A 27,365-nucleotide genomic window follows, 5' to 3' on the forward strand; every position below is an offset into this window, starting at 1 on the left:
TTTCTATTTTGTTTCTCGCTTGTGGAGTAGAAGGGATGAATCAGAAAGAAATAAACACTGTCCTTTGTTCTTGTGAGACTGGTTGTGGTACTCACATTTAATTGGACAGATACCACGTGGAGATCCCTATTGAAGGCAGAAGGGGGGACTCACATTATCATTAACTATTCTCCACAGATGAAATCAATGTCTCAAATACATCTGCTAATGTTTTGTCAACATACATATGCGGTCCTGTTAACAAAACTTCAGTGTTTTAAAAATCACTTCTTCTATGAGTTAGGTGTGGTGGTCCATACCTGTAATTCCTGCCCTGGGGAGTTAGAGGCAGAGGAATCTTGAGATTGAGACTAGCTTGGGGTCCATGAGATTCTGCCTCATAGCAACAAAGTAAAAATAATTATAATAGAAAGCAATGCTTCACTTAAAGCTTTGAAAAATACTGTATATTCCATAAATTTAATATGAGCTCTCATTAAAAGGATTTTAGTGATGCCTGATGAATTATTTGAAAAACAGTCTTAGGAGGCTGGGAATATGGACAAAGTAGTGCTTATTGGCAAGTACGTAGACCTTCGTTTAGATGCCTAGACCCTACGAAATAAACTGGGCATTGTGCCACATGCCTGTGACCTCACTGCTAGGAGATGGACTCTGGAGGGTAGTGGGGATTGACTAGCCAGATGGCTATCTCATCAGCCCCAGGTTCAATGAGAGACTCTGTCTCAATAACTAAGGTTGGAGAAGAAGACATCTGATGTTGACCTCTGACCTCCACACATGCATCCATCGGCATACACACCATCATACACCTGTGTACCCCTTTACGCTCTTCATAAGTAATTTTTTAAAAAATGTGCCATTCTATTCTAAAAGAACAGAATGAAGTGTTTCAGATGACCTTAGAATTTATTAGTAGGATTTTTCTCCTTAACTCAAGAATGAAGCATAGGCGATGAACAATGTAGTTGAATTTAAAAGGTGTGCGTGCATATTAATCTTTGTTCATGATGTTGATGTCTAACTGATCTGTCTGTACGTATGTGTTCCTGCATGCCATGGCACACATGTGGAGGTCAGAGGACAACCTGAAGGAGTAAGTTCTTTCTTATCATACAAGTCCTGGGGACCAAACTCCAGGTGGGCGGTTTTAGCAGAAAGTGCCTTTACTCACTGAGCCATCTTGCTGATCCTGGACCACTTTCTTAAAATAATGCACAAGTTAGTATTGCTTATTTCATTGGAGGTTTTTCTATAGACTTATATGAGTCTATCTGAAGAAAGTAAAATAATTCAGGGTGCTTCTAGATCGAGCTTTCTAGGAAGAGCAATGAAGTTGCAGATGGCTTAGAGTCATCAGACACTGTGAAGCCTTCATTACGTTAATCTAAAGCTTAATTGTATTTAATACATTACTATCTTTCTGATGAATAATTTATGAGAATTCTCCATCATTTTTGAACTTAAATGCCTCCAATCATTGAATAATGTAAGCTTCAGTGGAAATCAACTGGCCATAATTAAAATACGATAGAATTTTCAAAGCCTGAGTTAGATGCCAGAAACAAAAGAACATGGTAAAAACATTTTCTCACCTGTCTGTAATGTCTATGTCCAGTCAGTCATCAGATTAACTGCTGTGCCACAAACAACAGCAGAAGTGTAAGGCAGAAGTGGCTGGTACTCTTTTTATTTTTAAACTTAATTACTATAATCATCTTTCCAACTCACATGTGTTGGTCAATATGAATGAAATGATTTCAGGTTTTCATGAATTAAATCAGGATGGTCTCTGCTTCATTTCACACCAATTTAAGTCTTTCATGGGCTCATATTATTGATTTTCAAGACTAGTTACTTTTAAAAAAAAGTTTTTAAAAAGTCAAACTTTCATGTATTTACCATTTTGAGAGGGCCATGATCAAGCAGAGACAAAACATCAGGATACTTTGTTAGTTTTCTTTTAAAAAATAATTATTTAATATTATTTTAAAACTAAGTATATGTGTATGCCTGCATGTGAATATGTGCACATAGTAGTTAGAGAATTCTTGCAGCTGGAGTTACAGGCAGTTGTGAGTCACTCCAAGTGGGTTCTTGGAAACAAACTCTGGTTTTCTGTAAGAGCAGCACAAGCTGTTCTCTTAACTGCAGAATCATCTCTCCAGTGTCTTCAAGGGTATAAGCAACTCATTGTTGTGATCACTTCAGCAGTGTGTGATGGAGGTGGGTCTTGTATTAATCTGTTGCTTTCATTGGTTAATTAATAAAGAAACTGCCTAGGCCCATTTGATAGGCCAACCCTTAGGTGGATGGAGTAAACAAAACAAAATGCTGAAAAAAAAAGCTAAGTCAGGCAGTCGCCATGATTCTCCCACTCCAGACAGACTCAGGTTAAGATCTTTCCTGGTAAGCCAGCTCGTGGTACTACACAAAATATTAGAAATGGGTTAGATCAATATGTAAGAGCTAGCCAATAAGAGGCTGGAACTAATGGGCCAGGCAGTGATTAAAAGAATACAATTTCCATGTAATTATTTTGGGTAAAGCCATGTGGGCAGCCGGGTGCCGGGGACGCAGCCCCGCCGCTCTTATTACAACAAGTGTGCACAAATTCTTGCACATGCACATGCGCACGTATACACACACACACACACACACACACACACACAGTGTGTCAGTCGTCAGCCAGTCTTCTACATCTGTGGATCCTGCGGTTTCAGCTTGGATGCAACCAACAGCAGATAAAAATTAACTTTTAAATTGTGCCTATGCTGAAAACATGCTTTTACTCATGATTATTACCTAAATAACATAACTTAACAGCTATTTCTATAATAGTCATACTATAGTCAGCATTATAAGCAAACTATACCATTTTCTGTGTGGGTATCCAGAAAAACTATATCACTTAATATAAGGGAATAGGATTTTCAGGGGTTTCCTGAAACCAAGGGATGATTGCATTTTAAAAATATTTTACCTTTAACGTCTTTAACAGCTCACAGAAGTCAAACTCCGGTATATTAAAGACCTTTTTTGACCTAATACATACCAATCGCATTGCTTCTGAAAACCAATGAATTAAGGAGGAATCATTAGCCAGGCAGTTTAGCTGAAGGGACAATCCCCAAATTCAGTGAAACTCTGTCTCAGAAAAGATGGAGAACAGCAGAGAAAGACACCAAAAACCAACACTTGGCCTCTATATGTGCACATATCTATGTGCCCATACCTGTGCACCCACATGACAACCAGCCCAGTCTACATAGTGAGATCCTACCTACAAAACTGCTGTGGGACAATGGTCTTTTATCCTGTTATTTGTATTATTTTAATAAAACACTGATTGGACAGTAGCCAGGCAGGAAGTATATGTGGGGCGACCAGGCAGGAAGCAGAGTCAGGGCAATGAGAACAAGAGAATTCTGGGAAGAAGAAAAAGTCAGTCTCCAGTCGTTCACCCAGATGTAGAGGACACAGACAAGAACGCCTTGCTGATGAAAGGTACCAAGCCTCATGGCTAACACAGATAAGAATTATCGGTTAAAATGTAAGAATTAGTTAATAAGAAGCCTGAGCTAATAGGCCAACCAGTTTATGATTAGTGTAGACCTCTGTGTATTTCTTTGGAACTGAATGACTGTGGGACTGGGCGGGACAAAAACCTCTGTCAACACAAAGCAATGAAGCAAAAGAAGAAAAAAACAAAGATGCATTTGATACAAAGAAAAGTCAAAGGCTAGAAAAGATGTATTAGTATCACTCAAGAGAAAACTGAACCATCTATATCACAATCCAGCAAAGGATGAGAGTAGAAAGTGCTATCAGGAACAATGATAAATGGCAGTAATCTAGAGAATTTAATTCAAATGTTCATGAAGGATTATGTGTGTCCATGATTGTATTTGGAAATTTTAACACCATCTCTGAGTAACTCAAAGAGCTAATGTATACACAATCACTAGGACAGTCTAAGTCTTGAGAAATGTGGTAATTAACCAGCATGACCTAACTGACATTCACCAAGCTCCTTACCAAGCAGTGGCTGTGCAGATTCTTTACAGCCACAGTTGGAGCATTTGACAAGCTGCACTGAGTGCTCTCAGTCAATCTAGAGAGACTCGGATCACGTGAACTATGTCCTTGAGTTGCCTTCGGATCCTCTTACTCTTCCAGCCCTCTTGCAGGTATTCTAAGATTTTACCACCTGGCATGAGGCCGAGATTGGGGTTTTGGTACAAACACTTTACCAGCCTCAGCACACACTGAGTTACAGGCCCAGGCCCTAGTTTGTTGTTCACAACATCATTATTTAAGATGTCCTTAGGAGCAACCATCATCTCTGTAAGCAAATTTGACTGTCTAAGTTGTATTGATGGATTTGATTCCCAATCAGTTTCTGGAAGTGGGTGGGTGTCTTTGCCTCCCTCTTTCCCTCAGTTCTCTGACTTGGGACCACAGTGGAATTAAAGTAGATATTACAGACAGCCCTGCCTCTGACAGTTTTCTAAACAGTTGGTAACAAAACAATGCATATCCAAATAATTCTCAAAGATGGAATCAATTAGAATAATTTTAAACTGAAGGATAATGGAAAACAACATACCAATATTTGGAGGCTACAGCTCAAGGGGTGCTCAAAAGAAAAACTGAAGCTCTAGCTACCTGTGCTAGAAAGGACAAATTATTTCATGATATTGCTTTAGTTTTCATTAGAAAACTTGGAAGATATAAAATGGTAGCTTTTTCATTTGTTTGCAATTTGCCTGCTTGAGTCTCTCTCTCTCTCTCTCTCTCTCTCTCTCTCTCTGTGTGTGTGTGTGTGTGTGTGTGTGTGTGAGGTTTCTTTTCTCATGTCTTTGAAGATATTATCTTTGCTCACAAAATCCCAAGTTGAGGACTCTGTTGTTGGATACTTGGAAGATCTTGTGCTGCCATAAAACTTCTCTGTTTTTCAGGTGGTTTCTTCCTACACTACTTCATCTTTCCTGGTTCTTTCCTTTTCTCTCACTGTTTAAAAATGTCCTTCTGTTCTTCTGCATTTGGTTTCAGTATTTGAAAAAAATATGTGAGGAGAACAGTCTATCCTGAGGGAAACAGTGAAGAAGGTCCAAAGAAGAATGCAGCACTCAATACCCCGAGGAACTGGGGTGAACACAGCTGAGGTGTTAGGCAAAATGAAGACCCATGGGTTTTGGATTTGAGTTTTAACTCAGAGTGTACACGAGCTCCCATGCAGCATTTTAGTGTTTATGCTATTAGTGACGAGTCCTATAACATACTGAAAAATGGGGATATTCTTAAAACACTTGCAACTAAGTTATTAAATACATGCCTGACACCCAAAATACAGTGATAGATAAGAATGTTTGACAAATTTAAAATTGGACTATTGTCTTTAAGTATTTGCTTGTGAATAAATCTGTAACATTTTTCTATTCTATCTCTTCTGTGGCTTGTGTTTTTTATGCCCTATGGTTGCAGAACCCCAAAGGAAGCTATGAATGTGAACCTTTTAGTGTGTTTTTTGTAACTTAATTCTACAGTTTCTTGAGTGTGAACTTTGTAGATGACATTGTCATGTAACAGTGTTAAAACGTTGGACATGTTTGAAATACTGAAACAAAGGAAAGAATATCATAGCAACTAATAAATAATTCACAGATGAATAGAAAATATTGAATAGCGTTTAGAGCATAATAGACATGAAAGGAGACTGAATGGATTTGTTGATAATTATGTATAAGAATAAAAGAATTGAAAGACGGAATATAAGTTACAGTGAAGTTTTAGTCAGTCACTATGTGAGGGTGACACAGGAACCCTAAGTAACAAGTAGTGCCAGAGTTAGAAAAGGTTTTTGTGGAAAGTAGAGGAGCAATTTGGAATTTTTGAGATGAAAAGATATCAAAGTATAAATGTCCTTCAGACAGTTAGAAATGTATAAATGGAATTCAGAGAAAGATTAAAAATAGAAATTTAAATTTGGGGGGAATTTGCTATTATCTTTGAAGTCACAATATATTAAATAGGAGATTAGTTTCAAGATTAGCTAAATATTGGAAGGCCGATAAGGCAAGATATTAGAAAGAGAATTTCAAAGGAAATTTTGAGAACATATGGACAGCAAAGTCTCATAGACACCTGGCAACAAAATAAAAAATGAAAACAAAAATTAAAGCTGTTGGTATTAAAAGGAGATTAATGGTAATGAGTTTATAGAAAAATGTAGGATTGATTTCTTTGAAAAAATAATTGGTCATCATTAAGGATTACAAATACACTCATCAAAGCAGCGGTGTATGAAAATCAAACTTACAAACTTATAGATTTTTTACGTGGCAAAAAACTCACTGAAAAGAAGTCAAGAAAAATCATTCTGTTCATAGAATGTAGCAAAAACATAACACTTAGGTATAAACTCAAAAGAAGATGTTAATAATGATTTCTAAGAAGGAAGACCTTGAAAGGCCCTAAATGGTTGGGCAAACATCCTATCAACATTAAGCAAATGACCATAATATCAAGGGTGCTAGACATTCAGTGGAGTCTCCAGGAAAATTCCAATGACATTCTTTGCAAATCCCTTCTATCCCAAGTCAACATTTCTTTCTTTCTTTCTTTTTTTTTTTTTTTTTTTGGTTTTTCGAGACAGGGTTTCTCTGTGGTTTTGGAGCCTGTCCTGGAACTAGCTCTTGTAGACCAGGCTGGTCTCGAACTCACAGAGATCCGCCTGCCTCTGCCTTCCAAGTGCTGGGATTAAAGGCGTGCGCCACCACCGCCCGGCACCCAAGTCAACATTTCAATGAAAGCACAAAGACCTAGAGTTGCCAAACAATCCTTAGCAGAAAGAGAAGTACAGGAGGTATCCTGGTGGTTGACTTCAAACTGTACTACGGAACCATGGTGACAAGAAAACAGCAGGTTAGTTAGGGCGCAGAAAAAAGAAACCCTCACAGCTACAGCTATCTTATTTTGATAAAACTATCAAAAATATAGGAAAATTCTGGGTATTGAAGAGATGACTCAGAAATTAAAAGTGCCACTGCTCTTCCAGAGGACCCTTGTTCAGTTTCCAGGACCCATGTCAGGAGGTTCACAACTGCCTGCAACTCCAGCTCCAGGTAGTCTGACACTCTCTTCCGGCTCCTACAGGCACCTGAACAAGTGCACACACACACACACACACACACACACACACACACAATTTAAAATAATAAAAAATAGGCAAAAAACAGATTCTTTTAACAAGTGGTATTGGGAAAATAGTACTTACATATAAAAAAGAATGGAACTAGGGGCTAGAAAGACAATGGTTAAGTACACTAGCTGCTGTTGCAGAGGGTCTGGGTTTGATTCCCAGCACATACATGATGGCTCACAATAGTCTGTCCCTCCAGTTCCAGGGAATTTGTCGCCCCATCTGTCCTCTATAGACACTTTACATGCATGGTTCACACACACACACACACACACACACACACACACACACACGTACAGCTAAAAACACTCTACATGCATGGTTCACACACACACACATACACATACACACGTACAGCTAAAAACACTCACACAGATGAAAGAAAATTAAAGACTGAAACTAGATTATCATTCATGGCAAACAAAAATCAGCTCACACTATGTAACAGACCCAATGGCAGACCTAAAATGCTGAACCACTAGCTGAATACAGGAGGAACACTCCAAGAACTAGGCATAAGCAACAACTTTCTAAACGGATCAGCAATAGCTAAGAAAATAATGGAAACGATTTCCAAATGGGATTGATTGCATTTAAAACCTTTGGCACAGCAAAAGAAACAAGTAGAAAATACAGACTGTAAACTAGGAAAGAATCTTAGCAAAGAACTCATTTGACTGGGAATTAATATCCAAGCTAAAAAACTGAAAAACCAAAAATGCCTACTTCACACAATAAAACTGGCAAATGAATGAAAGAGACACTTGTCAAACAAAGAAGTACAAATGACCAATAAGCGAAATGTCTGTTGTGAACTGGAAACACATGGGCTTGTTTTTGAGATGGCTGACTCTGTTTTATATTTCCTTCATACAAGTGTTTCCTCCTGTCTTGTGTCCTCTGAGATCATTGCCCAGCCAGGCAACTCCTGTGTGTTGGGACATCACTTGCAGCTCATTCTAAACAACTACAGACTTGATGTGACAGAGAGACATAATGGGGAGATTTAGAACCACTGGCTCATTCTAGTGGTAACTTTGAGGGCCTGGGAATATTCAAATTGTGTCAAAAGGAGACAAAGAGGAGACACTGTGCACACCAGGGGAGACTGTGATCTCAGGAGGATATGCACACGGGAACGCTGCAGAAACAGTGGGAAGAGTATCTAAAACAGGGAACCTGGAAGAGCCCTAGAGTTTTACAAAATATTTCAAGTCCAAATGATGATAAAAGTTTCTTTGCCATACAAGCTGAAATATTGTTAGATGTCTTGACCATGCCTCTGTATAACTGCAGCCATTTGTCGGCTGTGATCACTAGAGTAACTCAGATTATGCTTCTTTGAATGGGAAAGGACTTTTTAAAGCAGTTTTGTTTGAGCCTGTGTTCTCATAGGAGGAAAGGAGTTCCTAGAACAAAGCTTTGAAGATTTAATATAAGATAAACAATTCCTTTCATCAAACTTAATATAATACAACAGGAGTTTGGACATAATAATTCATTTTAATATTAATATAAAATCAAACACAATTTCTGGAGTCTGATTACTTTGGTACGTGAACACATTGAAAGATTTAAAATTAAATAACAATTAGAACTGAAAATAGGCAAAGGAAATAATTTAATAATTCGTAGATATTTTTGTGTCCTCCATATTAAAATGGAACCTATTTTCCGATGAGTGGGAGAAATAATGGTTTAGCCACACTCTGAGGGCAGCAGAGACGGCCTAGCAGTTAAGAGTGTATACTGTATAAGAACTAAGTTCTGTTCTCAGCACCCACATTGAGCAATCTACTACCTCCTGTATCACCAGCTCCAGGACATCAGATGCTTCTGGCCTCCATAGACACCTACACCCATGTGCATCTAAACATACATCACACACACACACACACACACACACACACACACACACTTAAAATAAACAATGTCTGAAACACACAGAGAACTTTGGTGATGACTTTCAAATTTTAAAAGAATCCAAGCTCTCAGTTGTCTATATGAGAAATGATCTGCTATTTGAAAATAGTATTTGACAGATTTGAAGCGACAACTAAAGAGGATTGGAGGGCTGTCTTTCATATGACAGAGGACTCACTGAAGCGATGACAATGACATGTCTGACATGTATAACTGGGCCATCAGTGGGTACAAAGGTCCTGGGGCAGCAAAATGCCTTCATATTCCAGGCAGAGTAAGGAGCCATTGAGGCTGGGCTAGATGGAGAGATTGAGGTGAGAGCCGAGGTTGAGCCTGTCAAGCAACCAGACGTGCACAATTTTGGATGACATTAGGTATCTTGATTTCATTGTATGTCAGATGAGACTTTAAAGGACTCTGAAGAAAGAAATGGTAGGAATGGGACTTTCTTCCCACAGCAGTATTAGAGCTACTAAATTCAGTACAGAGGCAGAAGCAAACAGAACTTTAAAAGGCTAGAGCGATGGTTTAGGTGTGGAATTGATGGTGATTTGAAGCAATGCAGATGGGAAAGTCTGAGCTTCTGGGTTTATGCTTCAAATAAAAAGAATCTCCAGATAGGATAGATGTATCTTATAAGAGGAATGGAATCAAATGGCTAAAAGCTTCAGCATGTGTCACTTGAAGGCAGAGAGTGAAATGGTGATGGACAAGATGAGACTCGTGCTTAGAAAGTAGCCATCAAAAGTTGGATTTGGAGCATACTGAGTTTGAGATGCTGATGGGAATTTTGAGAAGCCTTCTAACCAGCTCTGGATTTGGGGAGGACAATGAGAAGAGGTTGTAAAGAAAATAAAAAGAATTGGAAGTTGTGAAGCTAAAGGTAGAAAAAGAGAAGAGATCTCAAACTGAAACTTGGAGTTATGACTTTCTCCATGTCCGTAGATTGGGAAGGAGAAAACCCAGAATCACCGTGATGGATGCCTGTGTAATCTTAGTGCTCTGGAGGCTGAGGCAGGAGGGTAACTGCCAGTTTGAGGGCACATAATGAGTTCCAGGCCAGGCTAGGATGCATATTGAAAACCTACCTCAAAACAGAGCAAATGAAGCAAAACAAACAAGAAAGACTAAAAGAAGAGGCAGGAAGTAGATGGAGAGAGAGCATTGGGCCAGTATTAATAATGTTCTGTGGGCACTGACATCACACAGCCATGCCCCTTTGAACCCTCAGGGGGACCTCGTGACCGTTGGCTCTTTACTCACCTTTTCTCTGTATCTCATTCTCGCACTTACTGCCGATTCTTCCTGACTTTGAATGGCTTTATTGGTAGGCTTGATTTTGTAAGTGTAAAATGCATTTTTTTTAAAGAAACTGTCAAATGTAATTTTGAAATTCATCGGTTGGATGGAATGGGTGACCAACTTAGTTAATATTGTTTTTGATCAAAAATTAGGCATGGCCATTGAAAAAAGTCACCCAGATCACTGTGAGATTTGCATGCCAGATCTGAAAGCAATTTCAACAGGCGTTCTTCTAAATTGTTTTGAGTAATGAAAACATTACTGAAACAAATAGGTCATTTCCAAGGGGACTGTTTTCATGGCTAAAAAGTGGACAACAAATTTATATAAACTCTTTAGACTTGGCAATATTTCTTACTATTCTTTTTGTCTCATGATGATATAAATGATCAAGAGCCATAAACTGACATGTAGCCATAAATAATATTTGACTGAATCCTTGTGCCCCAATGTAAAAATTTCTGGAGCAGAAAACAACAGTTTTCTTACTCGAAACAATGGAGGATAATTACTTGTAGTGGAAGCCCAGCCCAATGGGGGGCGTGTTCGCCTCGGGCTAATGTTTACGTATAAATCTGGTGGGCATGAGCCCCACTGGTCTTTTTTGTATTTGCTGCCCATTGCTGGATCCCTGGTGTTGTGTAAGCTATCCCACCATTAAAATTTGCTGTTTCATATTAAGCTAGCCTGGTTATTATGCCGAATACAATTACTTCATTTTGAGACAGAGATTTTTAGTTTATCAGACTGGCCCCAAATGTGCTACATAACTGGGGATGACCTTAAACTTCTGATACCCCTGCCTCTGTCTCCCAAGTGCTAGGATTTCAGATGTGTGTCACCACGCCTGCTTTAGGCAGTGCTGGAGATTGAAACTCGGCAAGGACTCTATTGATGACGCTACATTTTCTGAAAATTATTTTAATAAGTAAAATATGTATAAAACCTTGAAAATATGTGTCCAGATATTTCAAGACCTGACAACTGTGAACACTACAGATTTAGTGAGAAACTTCCTGGACTCTCTGGCTAACATGAAGTCTTCTAATGGATGCATCCCCTGCAAATTATGCCAATTCCTTGTTCACTGAATAAATATTTATTAAATGTAGTGTGTACCAGACACACGTCATGTGGTAAGGAGATTGCTGCCTTAGATCCTTCTAAACACACACCCTGAAAGTCTTCTATGCACAAGGAATAGAGCCACAACTGAGTTGGCTCAGTGCACATCATGAGTGGTCTGTGGTCGTCACGTCACATGCAGGGCCTGTTTGACCAGACACTGGCAAGCCTGGAGAAGCTAGTGATGCTTAGTTCCCCCTTCTGTTCACTATGCTCACACTCAGATATTTTTTTTCCTTGCCACATGACACAGAAATCTTTCTGGCCTCCCAGAGAATTACCATCCTTTGTTAGGTGGTGATCTTTCTTTCTCCATATCTCTCTGATTTTAATTCTTAATGAAGCTCTTCTGTAGGCCTCAGAGGAAAGGTTCCACCCTGCCTTTAAGATTCCATCACATTTAAATCTCCATGTATTCTATCATTTCCGTCTGATTCTCTCCCTCTCACCTTGAAGCTGGATCATGGCCTTGAAACACTTCCATTCAAATAAACCTTGCTTCTGTTTAACATAATGGGAAACCTGCTGAGAATTCCTAGAGAGGGTTGCTGTGTTGATGTAGGTTCCCTGACAAAGAGAGACCACAAAGAGTGGGATCACTACCTACTTCCTCTAAGTACAGACATAGAAATACAAGAACATTGTATACAAGCATCAAGAACAACCAGGGAAGGGTTGGGAAGGTGGCTCAGTGGGTAAAGGGCCTGATGCTCAAACATGCGATTCTGAGTTCAGGTTCCAAGCATCATGATAAAAGCTGGATATGGCAGCATGATTCTGTCACCCTGGTTCCAGGGAGGGACTTAGTAAGGGCAGAGCATAGCTACTTGTTGCTCACTGGTCAGCCAGTCCAGCCAATCAGTGGGTTACAGATTGAATAAGAGATCCTGTCTCAAAAAGTAAGATGGAGATTGATAGAAGAAAATGTCTGACTTCTAGCCTCCAAATGTGATTGCACACATGTATTTGTGAACACACACACATACACACACACACACACACACACACACACACAAGGAAACATTGGGATAATAGAATGTCATTGAATAGAAAAAACTAAGATGCCAGTTAACAGTGAAAGAAACAGATGAAATGTTTGGCACAAAAGAAAACAAATTTAAAAACGCTGTGTCAAGGACATCCAGCACACCCAAGATAACAAAGTCCCATTTTCCTTTGAAGAGAAAGAAATACATCTAAACAATGACATCAGAAGGTGATGACTACGATCATAATGCAAAGATAAAAACAAAGATACAGTGGGACTTTTGGGTGGAAACCCCCAGAAGCTGTTAGCTTCACAGAGACAGAAGACAGGAGCTAGGGTGCCACACAGTAAGAGAGAGTAGGTCTTCCACTGAGCTAAGTCAGATGAGCCCCAGAAATTTTTGGAAACCAGTCTGTTTCTCCCCCCCGCCCCAAGCCATTCCTGCTTTCTCAGACACTATTCACAGGGTTTTCCTAGACCTTCATTTGTAATATAGTCCCGTGTTCATTAGATGACTTTCCCTGTGAGATTCTGTACCCTTTACACTAAAGATCATGTTCACACTGAGACAAAAACAATGTCGTTGGCTGCTTGGTCCTCATTTAAACTTGGCTGTTAGACCCACTTCTGTTGTAGAATATTCCTTTATACTGTGTGAAGACGTATCACTGTGCTTGGTTTAATGAAAAGCTAAACAACCAATAGCTAGGCAGAGGTATACATGGGACTTCTGGTCAGAGAGAACTCTGGGAAGAAGAAAGGCAGAGTCACCAGGCAGAGGCGGAGGAAGCAGGAAGGACAGAATGGAGATGAGGTAATGAACATAATGAGTGGAAGATGCAGATTAAAAAATACAGGTTAATTTAAGTTATAAGAGCTTAGGAGCAAGCCTAAGCCAAGGCTGAACTTTCATAATAAGTCGTGGTGACATTACTGGGAACTGAGTGGCAGAACAGAATCAGACTCATCATGCATTCTTTTACTAATGTTGACACTACTAGCCCAGAGGAGGCAGATGGCTGCTCAGTGGAGGGAGTCTGCTCTCTTTGGACATGGGAGTAACTTACGATGTTTTTCATGTGTTTCACCAGGATGGTGAGCTTCGAGTCCTCGTATGTCATCAGTAACTGTACCTTAGGGTTATTGTCTGAATATTTCTCACCTGAAAGAAACAGGGAGTGTTAGTTAAATCAGAACTATCTCAGCACAGAATCCACGAAGTCTTTAAAGATGAAACAGGCAGGACCAGCAGAAGAAGGCAAAGGGAACTTTCTTCAGGTGATGTTAAAATATTCAGAAAGTTCAGGACCGTGGGTGCTTAGTCAGAGGTGACCTAGCTCTCTCCCTGATAGTCTATTCCAGCTTTGATTGACACCGTTATTTAAACAGCTATTTAAAGTTAAGACCTCCATGTACCTTTTGGTTGTTGTTTCTCCCACTAGCTGCTGATCTGATTAAAAACTGGGGGTCAGAAACTGAGCGTGATCTTTAAGATAAATTTTATTTTAAATTGTGTGCCTGTATGTGTGCGTGTGTGTGTGCGTGCGTGTGTGTGCGTGTGTGTGTGTGTACTCACACTTACATAATCACACATGAATGCAGGTGCCCATAGTGCGTTAAATATCCTGAACCTGAAGTTACAGGCTGTTGTAAGCCACAGAAATGAATGCTGGGACCCAAACTCAGATTCCCTAGAAGAATAGTAAGTGTCATACCTTCTGTGACATCTCTTCAGTTCAATGGTCCTTAGAAATCTGTCATTCTGGTCTTGGGACCCAGCTCTGCTACCTCAGACTTTCACTATGACTAAGTTAATCAACTTTCTGTGGCAAGTGACCTATTTCTGGGTAGCTGAGGTGAATAAGTGATAAAACCCAGGGATTGTGGTGTGGTGAACACGCAAAGACACTTGGAACTGCTCGGAGCCATCCTGCATTGCACTCATCCCTCTCTGTCCTGGGGTCTCATAGAAACTAATTTAGATCTAGCTGGGTGGTGGTGGCACACACCTTTAATCCTAGCCCTGGGCAGGCAAAGGCAGGTGGATCTCTGTGAGTTCGAGTCCAGCCTCATCTACAGAGCTCAGACTTCAAATCTGTTTTTATCCAGTGCTTATTGCTTTCTACAGCAGTGTTGATAAAACCAATCTTCGGATCAAAGTGTCTTTTTCTACTTCAAAAATTCATTTTTATTTTGTTGGTGGGTGAATGCATGCCATGGAGCCAAGTCAGAGGTCAGAGGACAACATGTGGGAATTGATTCTCTTCTTCTGCCATGTGGGTTCCAGAGATTGAACCCAGGGCTCCATGCTTGGTAGCAAGGCTCTTCACCCTCCTACTGGTCACGGGATTTGCCTGACACCCAAATCACTTTGTATTGGTGTTTATTAATTTATTTTATCCCCCACTATCATTTTATTTTGTAACTCACATATTTAGCCCTTAAAACATTCTTTGCTATGTTCTTCAGTTTTCATTTTATTTGCTTCCATTAAAATGCTCTTGATCATCATTTTTTGGTTGTTGAACTGTTATCCTTTTCCAAAGTCTGACCAAAAAGTGAAATATTTTTGGTTCTACTTTTCTTTGAACACTCCTGGCACAACCCATGTCAGTTCATACCTGCAGTTATTTTACAGGCAGTGTAGCCAATTTAGATCTATCTCGCATCTACTTCTCTGCCTCCAAAGGACAGAATTGGCTATTTGTTTTAAAGCACACACATAAGGTATTTATTCAATAACAAGGTAACATCAATTTTACCTTGAGCTACATCATTATGTCAATAATATAAATACTTTAGTTTTTAAACTGAAAAGTTCTGCTTTTTTATCCAAGGATTAAGGATAGATTATTGCATGTCTAATGATTCCCCCTGCTAGTTTCCAGTGTACAGAAGCTAAAGAAAGTTAGAGGATAAAGAGTTATTTAAAACAAAAATGTCAGTGTTCAATTCCAGATGCCTTGCAGCTCTCTTTGTTTTCAGATGGTTAATCTGAATGCTCTCGTTTTTTCCAGGAGGATGAGATTGAACCAGCAGCCTGAGTCCTTCCTGCATTCCTTGCTCATGATTACTAAAGCAGGTTATTCATCACGTATAGGTGATAGTAGCTTTATTAGCAATTAATTGAGTTCATAGATAATAACATGAATTACTGATATTTAAAAGAAGGCTTCTTTGAAGCAAGAGGACATCTGTTACATAAATACATTAAAAGTCACTTAAATATCCCCATTATAGTGATTGAGGAACACTGTAAGTTGATTCGCACTGAAGCAAGTGACATTTCATAATAAAAAAATATTAGTGAATACTAGGTATAAAGGTGCTAAAAATACTGATGACTTTTTAATGCATGATGAATATTATATTTGAATTAAGGAGTGAAAGAATTATTAAATAGAAACCCAATGTATTTAATGAGTGAAGTTTAATTAAGGGTAGGAAATTATCATAAATTAATGATGGAGTGTGTGAACAGTAAAAGTATGATTGCTGCAATCTCTGACTGACAGTGATGTTCTCCTCTGGCTAGCACTCTAGTGTGGCTCCCCTTCTTCCCCTTGGTTTCTTGCTCACCCATGAGGGCCATGGGGCAGAAGTGGCAGTATAGGCCTTGTCTGGCCAGTGAACATCATGGGAATATCCTCAACTCAACTTAGTCCAGAGTATAGGAGATATGTAGGGTTGGGGATGGTAACTGTGGAATCACCTAATTTGCACTGAGTGGCATGCTCCTATCATACAGCTGGATTAGTAGTAGCATGGCCTTATCAAAGTAGCTAGAGCATGTCACCTAATTACCATAAGGTAGCAGGGGAAGAGCATTTGCAGGGAACGGATCAGGGGTCACAGCAGAGAAAAGTCAGGCATCCGGGCCTAGAGACATTCTCTGAATAAGACCAGATAGAGAACAGGAAATTCTCTGCTGGGAATTTTGCCAACAATTTTTGTTTCATTTTGCCAAGCTTGAAGAGAGCTTGTCAGGCCATCGTACTTGGCAACCTCTGGACCATCAGGGCCTCCCAACACTCTACAGAGGGATTGTTATCCAGAGATTACATTATAGCATTGGGAAGTTCAGAACCCCAGAAAAATCTGGGTCACTAGGAATTCTTAACAGCTAATAGGCGAGTAGCAGATTGAGAATGTGCCAGCCTATGGGAGGCATTCCACTACATTCTCACAGCAAATCTACATAGTTGGTTTCATCTGCTTTATACATGTGGAAACTGAGCCACTTCCTCCAAAGTCAGGCAGATCAGAAATGGTGGGTTCCAGGTGCTCACAGGAGCTGTGTTTACCTGAATAAGACTGTGCAAGATGGAGTCAGTTGAAATTCCAGTATGGTTGGGAGAGAGACCCCCCCAAGGTCACAATCCCCAGCTGAGGAACTATTGCCAATTGTGGGAGGAAGGAAAGTCACTTGTCTTTTAGGGGTGTGGCCACTGGTTGTTTGCTCAAACCCTCAGTATTGCTCCATACCCATACATGTATGGGACCACTAATTGGTATCAACAGGTTGTGAGAGTAAAGGAGAGAGTTGGGAAGAGGCTGGTTGTACCAGGGAAGCCTCAGGAGAAGTAAAGGGGGAAGTGGATGATGGATATGATTAAGGCACACTACATGCATGTATGAATTTCTCAAAGAATAAATTAAAATACTATCTAAAAAAATAAATGGACAGAAAAAAAAAGTGCAGTATTAAGTGATCTCCAGGACCATATCTATAAATATCATGCTGTAACTGGAAAAATGAGAGCCACAAGCATAAAAGAAAAAGTTTAAATGAAGAGTTTGGGAAAAGCTGGATGTAAAGAAAGGGATGCTGGAATTCTGGCCACAGTGGGGATTTACAAGGCGTGCTGGATTCCTTACTCAGTCCTGGTAAGGTATTATTCACCTTCAGTGTTTCTGTCCTGAAACGCTAAACTAGCAACTACTTTACTTCTTATTTTCATAAAAAGTAGTATTTTGAAGTTTTTTTTAAAAATAAGACAAGTTATTCTCATGATTAGAGGTGACAAATGACTTTTAAAGTTTGAAGTAAAAGGTCTTCCCATGCCTAACATGTATTTCTCCATAAAAGCAAAGGAATATGCAATTTCTCATCTCCATTATTGACAAAGACCATGGTGTATTACTCTTCTGCACAAAGTCCTTATGGATATTTTTACATAGATATTACAAAAATACCTTTTAGTTTTTAAAGTATAGCTTCCACTCTATTTGGAGTATTGTGATTTATTTAACGAGTTCCACACAATGAACAGGTGGGTCTTTCCCGATGACGTGTAGGCTGTGTGAACCATGTTTCAGGGGACAGCCTCACAGACATGTCATGGGTGCCTGCTGGTGAATATCAGAGCAAAACTCAGTAGCAGAATTTGCTGGTCAGAACCTATTTGCCTGTGCAGTTTTAATAAATATTGCCAAATTAACTTCCATGGTGCTAGTACCGATTTATATTACCACCAGCAGCACATCAGAGGCCTGCTGATTTGCAACCAAGATGCTAATTAAATTGTTTTTTTTGCCAATCTGATGAGAGAGAAAGAAGAGCAGTGAGGGGAACCCATGGCATGTATGTAATTTAATTTGTATTATCTTCTGAATAAGGCTGAGCATCTTTTCACTGGTCAAGAACCACTTGTGTCTTGTGTATTTATCTTTCATAGTCCCAATTTTCTTATGCATTTCTAGAGGATGATTATATGCTATGTGGACAAATCTTAAAGATGAATCAGTAATATTTCATCTACCTTGCCACTCATTTTTACATTTTCTTTTTACTTTGCTGAAGTGTTTACTGCATGCAAGGTTGTTAAGGTGTCTGAATTTTACCCTCAGTCATTGCAGTACACTGCAGGACTATAAAGGGCTGCCCATAGATTTTCTTGATCCTCTAGGATTTCATTGTTTGCATTTAACATTTCTTACTCATTTGTTATTTATCCTACAGAGTCAGGGGTGTGCACTACAAGCCATGTACTGAGCTTCTCTTTGTTCTGGTCACATATGAATTTTCTATTTGTATTTGGCTCTACTCGTGGACAACCTGTGGTATCTGTCATACTGACCTCTCATGTATCCTTTTAGGCACAGACCCTACATTGTTTGAATTTTTATGGATTTTATTTTTTTTATCGTCAGCTCATTTCTTTGTTCTGGTATTGCAGAATTTTTTTGACTTTTCTTTGCTTATGAACTGTAAAATAAGATTATTGTTCTGCTAAAAATGTACTAGTTAATATCTTTAAAGAATAAGTTGCATTTAAACACATGTCATCTGTAAGGTGCTGAATCTGCTTCTCCAGAATGCACACTTGCATTACTCTTTAGATTCCTCAGGCTGCCTTTTGGTTTGCGTTGGGGCTTACCTGTTCTTTATTAAATCCATCCTAGGTATCTTTTTGTGAATACTGTTGATGGAACTACTTTGACTTTTAAATGTTCTAAATAGTCATTATATCTGACATATTTTATAAATACATATCAAGAATATCTTTGAAAGATATAGATATACATCAATTTGTAGCTTTTTTTTCCACTAAATTCTTTCTATGATATGTTGGTAGTTGATATTTCATTTCCTAGATATACAATGACATTGCTCCCAAATAATTTTGGTTTTGTCTTACAGACAAAGTTTATGTTTCTAATGTCCTCTTCTATTTAATTTGTCCTTTAGCAAGTACTTTTGGACCTGTCATGAAAAAACCACTGTCCTAAGTGTTTGAAGTAGAAGGGATAAAATTCCCCCTTTGACACATTATCCAGCATGTGAGAAATAAATAAAAAGCACAATAAATAATTAAAGTTTGTATTAGGGTGAACTAAGTAGCACAGGAGGATAAAAGCATTGGATGCTTCCAAAATGCAGGTGGCCATGGATATCTTTATGGGGAAGACACGTTTTGAGGAAAGACTGAAAGGTGAAGGCGTGAGTCCTGTCTTGCCACTCACATTCTACACAGTGTAAGGTGATGTCACGGTCTTGGGTGTGGGGTTTGTCCTTCACTTGAGTGCATGTGATTTTCAGTGCTTTTTTTCTCTGATCTATCATGAGCTCTGGAAGTCTTGTTAGGTTTTCCCATGCAAACACACTCACTGTTTCTTTTTACTTTTTGGGTGTTTTAAAAGAGAATTTGCCCCATCCTCCTCTACTCACTTTTCTCTTCCATTTCCCCTTACACCCATCCCACCCGACCCCCAAGTTCCCAATTTTTGCCCGGCAATCTTGTCTACTTCCCATATCCAGGAGGATGATTATATGTTTTTCTTTGGGTTCACCTTCTCATTTAGCTTCTCTAGGATCACAAATTATAGGCCCAATGTCCTTTACTTATGGCTAGAAACCAATTATGAGCGAGTACATTCCATGTTCATCTTCTTGGGTTTGGGTTACCTCACTCAGGATAGTGTTTTCTATTTCCATCCATTTGCATGCAAAATTCAAGATATCATTGTTTTTTATCGCTGAGTAGTACTCTAATATGTATATATTCCACACTTTCTTCATCCATTCTTCCATTGAAGGGCATCTGGGGTAATGGGATGGTTAGGATAAAGGAAGGGTGGATATGGGAGCAGGGAAGTATGTGTCCTAATTAAGGGAGCCATCTTAGAGTTAGCAAGAGACTTGACTCTAGAGGGGCTCGCAGGTGTCCAGGGAGATGTCCCCAGTTAGTTCCTTGGGCAACTGAGGAGAGAGAACCTGTAATGGCCCTATCCTATAGCCATACTGATGAATATCTTGCATATCACCTTAGAACCTTCATCTGGCGATGGATGGAGATAGAGACAGAGACCCACATTGGAGCACCAGACTGAGCTCCCAAGGTCCAAATGAGGAGCAGAAGGAGGGAGAACATGAACAAGGAAGTCAGGACCGCGAGGGGTGCACCCACCCACTGTGACAGTGGGGCTGATCTATTGGGAGCTCATTAAGGCCAGCTGGACTGGGACTGAATAAGCATGGGATAAAACCGGACTCTCTGAACACGGCGGACAATGAGGGCTGATGAGAAGCCAACGACAATGGCACTGGGTTTTGATCCTACTGCATGAACTGGCTTTGTGGGAGCCTAGCCTGTTTTGGATGCTCACCTTCCTGGACTTGGATGGAGGGGGGAAGACCTTGGACTTCCCACAGGGCAGGGAACACTGACTGCTCTTCAGACTGGAGAGGGAGGAGGAAAGGAGTGGAGAGGGGGAGAGGAGTGAGGGGAGGGGGAGAGGAGTGGGAGGAAAGGGAGGGAAATGGGAGGTGGGGAGGAGGCGGAAATTTTTTTAATAAAATAAATAAATAAAAAATATGTAAAAAAAATAAAAAAAGAGAGAATTTGATTTTTATCCGATGCCCTTTTAGGCTCTCAGAGATGACCATGTGAGTTATTATTCTATCTTTTTATATATAATATTAATATAAATGGTTTCTGGCCATGATGGATTATATTTCTTCAGTGTGCTGATGGACTATTTTGTCTAATATTTTATTTAAAGTTTTCCATTGATATTCATGTGTGATATTTCTCTCTGATTTCTTATTTGCAGCTCTTATAATTGTTGATGCTCTTGGTATGAATACTTTGTTTCAGAAAGCAAATATGAATAATTTCCCTTCCATCCCATGTATTATCAGTTTAAACAGCGGTGTAACTGTCCACTCTTACATGGTTGCGAGGTCGTCAGGACTCTACTGGGGCTGTTTGCGTGATGTTTTGAATTAAGATTCTGTAGTTGCTGGTCATCGGGGGCTGAAGGATCAGCAGTGACTGTCAAGAGACTGGCATCTCCGAGGTGACATCTGTTGCTAGAACAATGGATGCTATTCTGTTGAGGGGCTGTAATTTCTTTTGACACAAGATTGTTAAAAGAGATTTTGTTTATAATCTCCAAACATAATTGTCTTCTATGTTCCTGAAACGATCCAGCATTTTCCACTAAATCATAGTTAAATGATAGCGTCTGCAGTATGTCTACTTTTGGAATTTTTTTGAACTTTTTATTTGTGGCCTAATTTGCATTAATAATTTTACTTTAGCTTTTGTATGAACATACTTTTTTTCCTCACTCAAAGTTTACAAACTGAAAGTTGTGTGTTAGAATATTCTAGAGAATTAGATTCTAACTAAGAATTAGAATTAGTATGCTTTTGTGGAGTTCTCTAGTGTCTCACAATTTTTGCTTTATATATGTTGCTGCCACATTATTTAGTGAAGAGTCATAACATCTCATATCTTTATTGAAAATTTCACAGTTTAGAGGAAGATTCCATTATTTGTTTAATTGTAATAGAAGCTTTGGGATCTAAACTCTCCTTCTACTCTTCAATATGTAGACCTGAGGTTCCATTTTCTTTGTATTTGTCTAATATACCCATGGATCTATTTAAAATCTCAACCTTTAAAATCCAGTTGTTTTAGGTGTGTGTGTTGTGTGTTTTTACAGTGAATGTAGTTATTGCTTGTATTTTCACTGCTATTTAAACCATTTTCCTCATTAGATGAGTTAAAGTCACAGATAGCCATAATGATAATTTGTTTATGATCTAACAAAAAAGCTTGCCTGAATATCAGAGTGCAGAGTTAAGTCACGAGCCATAGAGGTCAGGCGGTGGTGGCATACACTTTTAATCCCAGTACTCAGAAGTCAGAGTTCCATAGGTCTCTGTGAGTTCAAGGCCACCCTGGGCTATATGAGACTGAAGCTGTCTAAAAGACCATCAGAAAACACAGATATTTACATTGTGATTCATAACAGTAGGAAGGTGGAGACAGAAAGGGATATGGTTGGGCAGAGAATTCTGAGGTTTCATAGAGACAGAATTCTGTCTGAGGATTTGTAGAGATAGGATCGCCCCTTCGGTCTGAGATAAAGGTAAGAACTCTCTCATGGCTGGTGGCTCTGCTTCTCTGATCCTTCAGCATTAACCTCTGTATCTGAATCTGGGTTTTTATTACAAAGAACAATTACTGTTACATATATCTATTAATGTTTTATTGTACTCCTGCCTTGTTGGTTCTGTGATTATTTTTTTAAAGAAATCTTTCACTAAGCAAGCTGTTTCCACTGAGTAAGTCTCTGATCCTTAAGAACATGGTGTTTTTATTACGGGATTTACCCTTGCTCGATAAAGTTAGGTTTCAAATTCCTTTTGACAAATAATTGTTTCTTAACAGAACCAAAGGGAAAAGCTCATTTCTCACTCCATTTTCATTGGCCACCCAATTCCATTCACTGTTAGGACTTTTCCCAGTGTTCATTAGTACTTGGTCACTGTTAGGACTTTCCCCAGTGTTCACTAGTACTTGGTCACTGTTAGGACTTTCCCCGGTGTTCACTAGTACTTGTGCACTGTTAGGACTTTCCCTAGTGTTCACTAGTATGTGTTCACACACACTTAGGTGTATTATGTTCAAATTCTTTTCTATTTTGAGAAATATAATGTATCCTTAGTATGCCTACGTTGCTATGCTTCTGAACATGATAGTTCAAATTTTTTCCATCAAATGATGTATCATTAAAACTTAAATTGAAAACCTATATCCCACAATTCAACTTAGAGGTTTTAGAACTGCTTTTTTTATTGTTGTTGTTTAGATTGTTTTGCTTTTTTACCAAGTTGGCAGTTGATAGATTAGACCATTGACTAGCGAGTGCCTAACTTGCAGAACACATGGCTTCAAGTTCTCTCTCAAATACACATCATAAAGTGGAAGCAGTGACTTGAGGTTATGAGTTAAAGCTTGTGTTTACAACCAGGTAAGGTTACCAATATCCTCTAAAGGCAATTATTAATTTATCTTCTTATTTATTTATTTATTAAACATTTCTGCCTCCTCCCCGCCACCGCCTCCCATTTCCCTCCCCCTCCCCCAATCAACTCCTCCTCCCTCAGCAGCCTAAAGAGCAGTCAGGGTTCCCTGCCTTGTGGGAAGTTCAAGGATCTCCCACCTCCTTCCAGGTGTAGTAAGGTGAGCATCCAAATTGCCTAGGCTCCCACAAAGCCAGTACGTGCAGTAGGATCAAAACCTAGTGCCATTGTTCTTGACTTCTCAGCAGCCCTCGTTGTCCACTATGTTCAGCAAGTCCGGTTTTATCCCATGCTTTTTTTAGACCCAGTCCAGCTGGCCTTGGTGAGTTCCCAATAGAACATCCCCATTGTCTCAGTGTGTGGGTGCACCCCTCGTGGTCCTGAGTTCCTTGCTCGTGCTCTCTCTCCTTGTACTCACTCATAATGGGTTTCTAGCCATAAATAAAGGACATTGAGCCTATAATTCATGATCCTAGAGAAGCTAAATAAGGTGAACCCAAAGAAAATCAAATAGTTATCCTCCTGGATATTAACCTTCATCAGGCGATGAAAGAAGACAGAAACAGAGACCCACATTGGAGCACCGGACTGAAATCCCAAGCCCAAATTAATTTATCTTCTTAGAACTGATTATCATTGTCCAAAGTTGTACTACATTACTGTGGTGGTTTGAATAGGCATGACCCCCATAGACTCGTGTGTTTGAATGCTTGGCCCATAGGGAGTGGCACTATTAGGAGGTGTGGCCTTGTTGGAATAGATCATGACCTTTTTGGAGGAAGTGTGCTTTTGAGGTTCTATATGCTCAAGCTATGCCCAGCATGGCACACAGTCTCTTTCTGCTCCTTGAGGATGAAGATGTAGAACTCTCGGATCCTTCTTCCTTCTCCGGCATCTTGTTTGTCTGCACACTACCATGTCTTGTCATGATGATAATAGACTAAAGTCGGAACTGTAATCCAGACTCAATTAAATGTTCTCCTTTACAATAGTTGCTTGTGGTCATGGTGCCTGTTTATAACAATAGAAACCCTGCTAAGATGATTACCTGCTTTTTTTTTTTTTTTTATTTCCACACGTTGCCACATATCTGCCTTTCATACGTGAGAACTGTGTGCTGGGCATGAATTTAATTAATGATTGAGTAATTTCATTTTTGTTTGTGTGACAGTATTATATGATGTGGAAGTTGTTATGTATTGGATGTCTTCTTCAAAGGTCTATGTTTTGAAGGCTTGGTTCCCAACTCATGGCAGTGTGGGAAGGTAGGAAGGAAACAGTGACTCTCAACCTGTGTAGTGTGGCCTCCTTGGGGTAGGATGACCCTTTCACGGGGGTTGCTTAGGACCATCAGAAAACACAGATATTTACACTATGATTCATAACAGTAGCAAAATTGCAGTTATGAAGTAGCAACAGAAATAATTTTATATTTGGAGGTTACCACTGTTTGGTTGGAAGTGTCACCCCAGCCCCTGGCACCCCTATAGCCAAATAGTCTGGAATGTTTGGTTGGAAAGTTTCATTCCAAGCCCTATCCTCTGAGAGTTGCTTCAGTTCAGACTGAACCTCCAAGAAAGCCTGCCAAACGATGACCCCTCCCTATAGAGGCTCAAGACCACTCCCACAGGGTATTTCAACTGCCCCCAGAAAACAAACATGTGGTTTCCCAGTCTTCCTTCTCCATCTCCTCTGTGAGGGCCTGGAAGGCCACCTGGGAGCGCTGACATCCACTAAACCTGGTCTTTTTCTAATTTGGTTTGACTTGGTCTGATTTGGATTATTGCATCAGCTGAGAGATTTATCAGGATGCAAAAACTTTTCAACCACAACATGACCCTCAAAACAACATGACCAAATGTCTGTGAACTAAAATCTCTGGAACCATGAGCCCAAATAAATTGTTTCTTTCCTCCTCATCTTCCTCCTCTTTCTTCTTCTAACTTTCTTTATCCTCCTTATCCTCTTCCTTTTTAAATATGAGACAGGGTTTCTCTGTGTAGTCCTGGTTGTCCTGAAACTCACTCCATAGACAAGGTTGACCTTGAACTCAGAGTCTGCCTGACTCTACCTCCTGAGTGTTGGGATTAAAGGTGTGCATTACCATTGTCTGGCAACTTTTTTTCTTCTTAAATTGACTATGTAAGACATGTTATTGTAGGAATGAAAAAAATATAAGCTATAAAAATCTTTGTAGCATCCAAAATTGTATCACCAGAGAGTTAATATATAGCTAGTTAAGATAAAAATCCATAAGGAATTTTAGATTGCATCATGAAGTCAATTGCATTTATTATAATAATTTATAGAAGACATTTTCCTGAGTTGTGCTTTAAAAAATATTCTAGTGGTTGGGAGCTGTCATGTGCGAGGAACGTTTTCACGATGTCAGGACTGTGGAAAGAGCAACATGACCCCGAACTTCTCTCCTTTTCCTTTCATAAAAATAATAATTTACCTTGATAGTTTCTGTGGATGTCATTGTCAGTCTTTATTCAGTAATTATTTGGGAAGCATTTATAGTCAGACAGAGTCTGTCGTACATCTTGGAATGCAATGATGTGTGATACAGAGACAAATATTTCTCTCTTTTTTTTTTTGGATTTTTTTGAGACAGGGTTTCTCTGTAGCTTTTGGTTCCTGTCCTGGAACTAGCTCTTGTAGACCAGGCTGGCCTGGAAATCACAGAGATCTGCCTGCCTCTGCCTCCCGAGTGCTGGGATTAAAGGCGTGCGCCACCACGGCCCGGCTGACAAATATTTCTTATCTGTAAATAAATACATACTCTAGAGTCATCATTAGAATACATGTCTTGAAGGACAATGAGGAGCCAAGGATTTTTTTTAGTAAATATAAGTAGCCTGGCATTTGGAAAAAAAATAGGTAAAGTCTTAAGTTGTTGCACAAAACTATATTTCATCAGACAATAAAGTCCAGGGACTATTAGTATCTCCCAAAGGGAGGGTGACATGTTTCAGCTTCTTTTTTGCTTTTATGATAAATACCACAAGCAAAAGCAACTGAGGTAGGAAAAAGTTTGGTTGACTTACAGATTAAGGTCTGAACCTGGAAACAACCTAAATACTCCTTGACAGAAGAATAAATAGGGAAAATGTGGTACATTTACACAATGGAGTACCACACAGGAGAAAAAAAAAATGACATCTTGAAATTTACAAGCAGAAGGATGGATCTAGAAAACATCATTTTGAGTGAGGTAACCCAGACCTAGAAAGACAATGTACTTTTACATGTCTAACTTTATCACATGTCGTCACTCATAAGTGGTTTTTAAACATAAAGCAAAGAAAGCCAGCCTAGAAATCACAGTTCCAGACAACCTAGACAACAATGAGGACTCTAAGAGAGACATACATAGATCTAATCTACATGGGAAGTAGAAAAAGACAAGTTCTCCTGAGTAAATTGGGAGCATAGGGACCTTGGGGAGGGTTGAAGGGGAGGGGAGAGGCAAGGAGGGGAGCAGAGAAAAATGTAGAGCTCAATAAAAATCAATTTAAAAAAAGGACAAAAAGAAATGAAGCAGAGACCATGGAGCAATGCTGATCACTGGCACGATACTTGTGGCTTACCTGACTACGTTTCTTACATAATTCAGGCCCACTGGCAATGCACACAATGGACTGGGCCTTCTTTTTTCAATTAGAGAATGTCATACAGACATGCCCTGACCTGTCTGATGGATGGAATTCCTCAGCTGAGGCTCCCTTTACCCTGTGAGTCAAGTTGACAAAATTATCCAGCACTCCCAATAATCCTTCTGTGATTTTGAGGCACATATCTGGAGAAATTAGGTATTCGAAATAAACACTTGAGTAGAGGTGGCCCAAGTCTGAAATTTTCAGTTAAGGTCGATCTGTGTAAATCACATTTGAGTAACTTTGCGCTCTAATCATTTGACAGCATAAGTTTAAAATTTCAACCCACATATGAGCATAATGCCTAAGCAAACAGGCTTTTTGCTAACAGTCAGCAGCTATTCT

At 39.4% G+C, this 27,365-nt stretch overlaps 1 protein-coding gene across 3 annotated transcripts in view; it reads right to left on the reverse strand.

Annotated features, from left to right (window-relative positions):
• Pik3c2g (phosphatidylinositol-4-phosphate 3-kinase catalytic subunit type 2 gamma) overlaps window positions 1–27,365 on the reverse strand; it is a 324,648-nt gene that overhangs the window by 17,397 nt on the left and 279,886 nt on the right. For all 3 annotated transcript variants that reach the window (XM_057780802.1, XM_057780793.1, XM_057780784.1), the window contains one exon: window positions 13,610–13,704. In XM_057780802.1, the coding sequence (XP_057636785.1) occupies window positions 13,610–13,704 (95 nt within the window). The remainder of the gene's footprint in view (window positions 1–13,609; window positions 13,705–27,365) is intronic.

Source organism: Chionomys nivalis, chromosome 1 (assembly GCF_950005125.1).
Source record: "Chionomys nivalis chromosome 1, mChiNiv1.1, whole genome shotgun sequence".
NCBI lineage: Eukaryota > Metazoa > Chordata > Mammalia > Rodentia > Cricetidae > Chionomys > Chionomys nivalis.